Consider the following 5,979-nt stretch of genomic DNA (forward strand, 5'->3'; position numbering starts at 1 on the left):
AGATTTGTGCTGGTTGGGAAGGGGGGGGTGGGCTGTCTGCTGAGGGCCAACCTCTTGCAAGGGGGCCAGCCCTGCTCTGGGCAGAAGGCCTCCCACTCAGAGGGGCACGACGCAGTGTGTAACTGCTCCGGGCCCAGCCCTGCCATCTTGGTTCACATTGATCCTGGGGGATGATGGTCACAGTCCCCAGGGGACCTCCCTAAAGGCCCATCACCCTCCCCAGAGCAGGCCAGGAACATGTTCGACAAGGAAGAGGAAATGATACCAGTTGTCCAGTGGGCCCCTATTCGAGACCCTTGCCCGGCTCTCTGAAGAGCTAGCCCACCCCAAAATGGAAGAAGGGGAGGGATGGGGGCCTGAGCCGCTCCTCCTCTCCCCTCTTCCAGACCCTTCCTTTGTAGCCCGCTCACCATGGCACTTTAGCCAAGATGCTGCCAAGAGCGCTCTGTGCCAGGACGGACACTGGGCCGGGGGCTGGGGATGGGGACTGGGGACCCTCCGGGCCAGCAGCTGCCAGAGGTCCTGGAGCCCCTGGCCTGCCCTGTGGAGAGCCTAAAATCTCCCAGGAGAGAAACGACTAGCTCTGCTGGGTGGTGGAAGACGTGGGGGAGGGTGCCGGATCTGTCCCCCTCGGGGGCCTGCAGGCAGCACAATAGCCCCAGGCTGCCGCTCTCTGGCTTAAGTGGTTGCCTGGGCAACAGCTGGGGCCAGTTTCCACCAATCCTCAGCAGAGGCTGGGTGGGGGGAGGGAAGCTGGCCGGGAAGGGGGGGTGCCATCCCCTTGTGCTGAATCGTATATAAGGAGGAGGGATGTGAGCACAGTGGTCTGGGCTTCGCTGTCCCTCCGGGGAGCTCAGGGGCGGGGCACAAAGATGCTTCGCTTGGGCTCTGCCAAGCCTGGGTCCTGGGCCAGCTTCTGGGCCATCCTGACCTTGGTGGGGCTGGCCTCTCGAGCAGGTGAGCGGGCAGTGGGTGGGGTGGGGGTGGAGGGCAGGGAAGAGAGGCAGGACCTTTCGGCCCTAGCCGCAGGAGGCCGGGAGGGGGCGGTGTCCAGCTCCACGGAGGAGGGCCGCCTGCCTGGGGGAATAAGGGCTGGGGAGGCAGGCGGGGCTCTTACAGACAAGAAGACCTTTCTACCGTCCATTGTGCATTGTCCCAGACAGGTGGGCCCAGGCACCCTGGCAGCCGGGTGGAATGCTGTCAAGTGACAGCTTCGGGAGGGGAGGGCTGGGAAATTAACTGCCCACCCACCTCTCACCCTCCCCTTCTCCCTCAGTCTCCCTGTCTCTTATATACACAGATGCTCTGCTCTCATGTGAGCCTTCTCTCTGGGAGTCCACATGGGCCTGTGCGTTCGTGTGCACGTGTGCGTGTGCGTGTGCGTGTGTCGGGGCAGGTGCTCATGGTTTGCTGTCAGACACCCACCTTGTCTCCCTCCGAGGCTCCTCACACTGTTCTCTGTTTGGGGAAGCTGTTGGCAGCCTTTTCGGTCCCTGAGTTTTCTGTAACAGAGTGCGTGTCCCCATCTGACCCTCACAGCATTCCCTGGAAACACAAGAGAAGGGCCCAGGGTGGCCAGCCTGGCAGGCTCGACACACAGGTGCCCTGAGAGTCCCCTTCCAACACCAGCTCACCCTCTGTGTTTTCTCTGGTCCCCCACCAGCCACCTGCTGCCAGTGGACTTAAGTCTCAGAGGTCAGGACCCAGGAGGGCAGCTGGGCCAGGAGACAGCTTCTCCTGCCCGCAGCCCTCCTCTCACGCTGGGCCTCACCCCTCCCAGTCAGTGCTCTGGCCCTCCCTGACCCTCTCGCTGCTCCCATCGCTGCCAGCCCATCCTTTTTAAGGGCCTGTGCAGGGCTGGCGCCCGTCCTCTGGCTGGCTCCTTCTCGTCACTTCCTCAGGAAGCCATCCCTGATTTCTGTCCCTCCAGTAGCCCTACCCTGACTCTCACTTCCCTTATTCATCATAGTCGCAAACTAGAGTGCTTATTTGTGCACTTAACGCCCATCAAAGGAGCTGGTTGGTGCTTGTCTCAGGAGGTGAGAGGGGTGGGGTGCCTCAACCCTTGCCTGGCTCTCTGGCGTCATGGACACCGGTTCTGGGGCATTCTGTCCCACACTGGTTCATGATCTCTCCTCGCCAGGAGTCTAGGCCCCTTGCAAGAGCATCCTCTCGGGGGGGCGCTGCTCAGGGTCAGGCTGACAAGCTTCCCCACCCGGGAAGTGCTTGTGCATGCACGCGCGCGCGCACACACACACACACACACACACACAAGCATGCATCTGCGTGCTCCACGGGCACACACAGGAATGCACGCGGCCTCTGCCCCCACCCAAGCGCAGCGTCTCCAGCTGGTCCCTCTGCACCCCTGGCTGGCACCTTCCCTGGGCCCGGGGGGCCTTCTCAGTCGTGCCGCGTTCCCTCCTGCCGCAGCTCAGAGAGCCGATGTGGGCAGCGAGGCCACGGGCACCCCCATCAACCACTCCCAGACGCTGCTCCAGCGCTTGCAGGAGCTGCTAAGGCAGGGCAACGCCAGCGACGTGGTTCTGCGGGTGCAGGCGGTGGGTACCGACGAGGTCCGCGTCTTCCACACGCACCGCCTGCTGCTCGGCCTGCACAGTGAGCTGTTCCGGGAGCTGCTGAGGAACCAGAGCGAGGTGGCGCTTCAGGAGCCCCGGGACTGTGCTGCCGTCTTCGACAAGTTCATCAGGTGGGCAAGGATTAGGGGGCGCCTCCCTCCCTTTCCCAGGCCCTGGCTCCTCGGCTCCCCGGCTCCCAGAAGCGCTGGCGCCTCAGAGGACATTGTGTCCATTCCCTCCCGCAGGTCATCAGGATGACCGTGCCACCGCCTTATATTCATCCCTTCTCCCACTGCCCTGTCGCGTGACTCCCTGCCCTTGTCTGCAAGCTCTGTTTCCAGGCCTGGTCTTGAGGGCTTTGCAAAACTTGCAGATTCCCGAACCCCGCTCTGGATCGTCCGCTTCGGGTCTGGGGTTGGGCCCAGCAGTGATTTTTTATTTTATTATTATTTTTTTTTATTTTAAAGCCTCCCTGTGGCTTTAGTGTCTGGCCAGGTTTCTGAGCCGCCGGGCCGGGGGGCGGCACGGGGGCGGGGGGGGGGTAAGGCAGCTCTCTCTCCTGTCCCCTGCTCCCAGCCCACCGGCTGGAGCACCATTCACACTATCGTCGGAGAGAGGAACCCGGTTTTCACAGTTTGTTTGTTTATTAAAGATTTTTATATATTTATTTGAGAGAGAGAGCAGAGCCAGAGGGAGGGGCAGAGAGAGAAGCAGGCTCCCTGGGAGCCGGACATGGGCTCCATCCCCGGACCCTGGGATCGTGACCTGAGCTGAAAGCAGACGCTTAACTGACTGAGCCACCCAGGCGCCCCTGTTTGAACGGCGTAGACAAGAAGGCTGCAGAATACCAGGCAGTAGGAAGAGCGTTAACACAGAAGGGCACGGGGTCTTCTCCCCAGGCGTCAGATCTATCAAAGCAGCCTTCCCACAACCCCACCCGGGGCCTCTGCTGACATCTGATTGGCTAGAATTTAGTCACATGGCCATGCCCACTATAAGGGAGGCCGAGACCCATCTTTATTCCCAGAAGCAAATAGTGGGGCTAAAATGCCGGGGAAAGGGGAGACCTGGGTGTTGGTGCAGCTATGGGCAGCTCCTGCCACACTCCCATGGAGCGTGTGCCTGTAGGGGCCTGGCAGGAAGGGTGAGCCGAGGGATGGGAGCAGATGGGGACAGGGAGTGAGTGAGCAAGACCCACAATAGAAAAGATCCAGTGAGAAAGATGAGCTGGCAAGAAGGGGAGGAGGGTGGAGGGAATTAACCTGTTTCGATGGCCTGCTTCCTAGCAAGTCCAGTTCACTCTCCCCCAGCTGTCACAGTGACCCTGATACCCCGTTTCCCCGATGATTGGCATAAGGTTCAGTGAAGTTAAATGACTTGCCCACACTTGCAAGTACGGTATGGATCTGAGCCCAGGGTTATAAAGCCCACAATGGCAGGAGCCTCGTTTGTTTTATAGCCTAAACCTCCGTGCCTAGTAGATGCTCAGTAACTACATGCTGTTTCCCCGTCCCCACAAGAAACGGTCCTTGAGACTAAGACAGGAAGCCTCGGGGCCCACTGCGCCGCTTGCACCCCTGACCACAATGCTCTCCCACCCAAGGCCGGGTGCCCCTTGGGGTGTGTGCGTGTCTGGGGTGGGGGCAGAGCTGGCCCCGCCCTGCCCCTGCCCCATCTCTGCGCGCCCCTCCCGCAGGTACCTCTACTGCGGGGAGCTGACCGTGCTGTTGGCCCAGGCCATCCCCCTGCACAGGCTGGCCACCAAGTACGGCGTGGCCTCCCTGCAGCGCGGCGTGGCCGACTACATGCGCACGCACCTGGCGGGCGGCGCGGGCCCGGCGGTGGGCTGGTACCACTACGCGGTGAGCACCGGGGACGAAGCCCTGCGCCAGAGCTGCTTACAGTTCCTGGCCTGGAACCTGTCGGCCGTGGCAGCGAGCGCAGAGTGGGGCGCTGTGAGCCCCGAGCTGCTGGCGCAGCTCCTGCCGCGCTCGGACCTGGTGCTGCAGGACGAGCTGGAGCTGTTCCACGCGCTCGAGGCGTGGCTGGGCCGCACCCGGCCACCCCCCGCCGTGGCCGAGCGCGCGCTGCGAGCCATCCGCTACCCCATGATCCCGCCCGCGCAGCTCTTCCAGCTTCAGGCGCGCTCGGCGGCCCTCGCGCGCCACGGCGAGGCGGTGGCCGACCTGCTGCTGCAGGCCTACCAGTTCCACGCCGCCTCGCCGCTGCACTTCGCCAAGTTCTTCGACGTCAACGGCAGCGCCTTCCTGCCCCGCAACTACCTCGCGCCCGCCTGGGGCGCCCCGTGGGTCATCAACAACCCGGCCCGGGACGACCGCAGCACCAGCTTCCAGACGCAGCTGGGCCCGAGCGGCCACGACGCGGGCCGCCGGGTCACGTGGAACGTGCTCTTCTCGCCGCGCTGGCTGCCTGTCAGCCTGCGGCCCGTCTACGCGGACACCGCGGGCACCGCGCTGCCCGCCGCGCGCCCGGAGGACGGCCGGCCGCGCCTGGTGGTCACGCCGGCCACCAGCGGCGGCGACGCCGCGGGCGTGAGCTTCCAGAAGACCGTGCTGGTGGGGGCGCGCCAGCACGGCCGCCTGCTGGTCCGCCACGCCTACAGCTTCCACCAGAGCAGCGAGGAGGCGGGCGACTTCCTGGCGCACGCCGACCTGCAGCGGCGCAACTCCGAGTACCTGGTGGAGAACGCCCTGCACCTCCACCTCATCGTCAAGCCGGTCTACCACACCCTCATCCGGACCCCCAAGTAGCCAAGCGGGGCCGGGGCGGGGACACCTCAGGAGTGGGAAACAGACGCCTGCCATGGGTGGGTGGCCCCCCGGGGTCTGAGGGGGTGTGTGTGTGGCGATTGGAGGTGCCTACACTGGCCCCCTGGGTGGCCAGGTGCCGGTGGCCTTGGAGCTGGGGTGGAGGCCAGGTGAGGGGTGGTAGAGCAGGTGCCTGGTTTCAGGAGCTGATTTCGCCGCTGCCTTGAAGGCCGCGCTCTTGGTTGAATAAACTGATGCTCAGAGAGCCGAGGGGATGCTTGAACCACCCAGCTCCCAGGTAGAAACAGCCCCAGGAGGGTCCCACAGGTGTGGCGGTCCCTTATCTTTCATTAGCTTTTCCCGAGGATTCCCCCACCCCCACATGGAACAGGGCGGGTAAGAGCAACCTAATGGGCCAGCCTGGGAAAACTGGGGGGACTCCAGGACCCCTTGCTGGAGTTTTCCAACCTTGAAGCCAAGAGGCTTACTTAGCTGGGAAATTTCTGAGCCCTGACTTCCAGAGGGTATCACCCTCCCACCCCCATTCGGGTAATTAGGCTTTTTATGGTCTGAGCCACCCCAAGTCTCTGACCTCCCATGGGAGGGAGCCCAGGCAGGTGTGAAGGCTGGTG

General features: G+C 63.3%; 1 protein-coding gene across 1 annotated transcript; it reads left to right on the plus strand.

Moving 5' to 3' along the window:
* The first annotated feature begins 811 nt into the window (after nucleotides 1-811).
* BTBD17 (BTB domain containing 17) lies at nucleotides 812-5,821 on the plus strand. The gene is made up of 3 exons (XM_025889949.2): nucleotides 812-957; nucleotides 2,434-2,710; nucleotides 4,276-5,821. Exons 1-3 carry the CDS (start codon nucleotides 873-875, stop codon nucleotides 5,348-5,350), a joined length of 1,437 nt encoding a protein of 478 aa, XP_025745734.1. The 5' UTR covers nucleotides 812-872; the 3' UTR covers nucleotides 5,351-5,821.
* Nucleotides 5,822-5,979: the final 158 nt, after the last annotated feature.

The sequence above is a fragment of the Callorhinus ursinus genome, unplaced genomic scaffold (genome assembly GCF_003265705.2).
Source record: "Callorhinus ursinus isolate GAN/ISIS: 27379988/994484 unplaced genomic scaffold, GSC_fseal_2.0 scaffold50, whole genome shotgun sequence".
In the NCBI taxonomy this organism is placed as follows: Eukaryota; Metazoa; Chordata; class Mammalia; order Carnivora; family Otariidae; genus Callorhinus; species Callorhinus ursinus.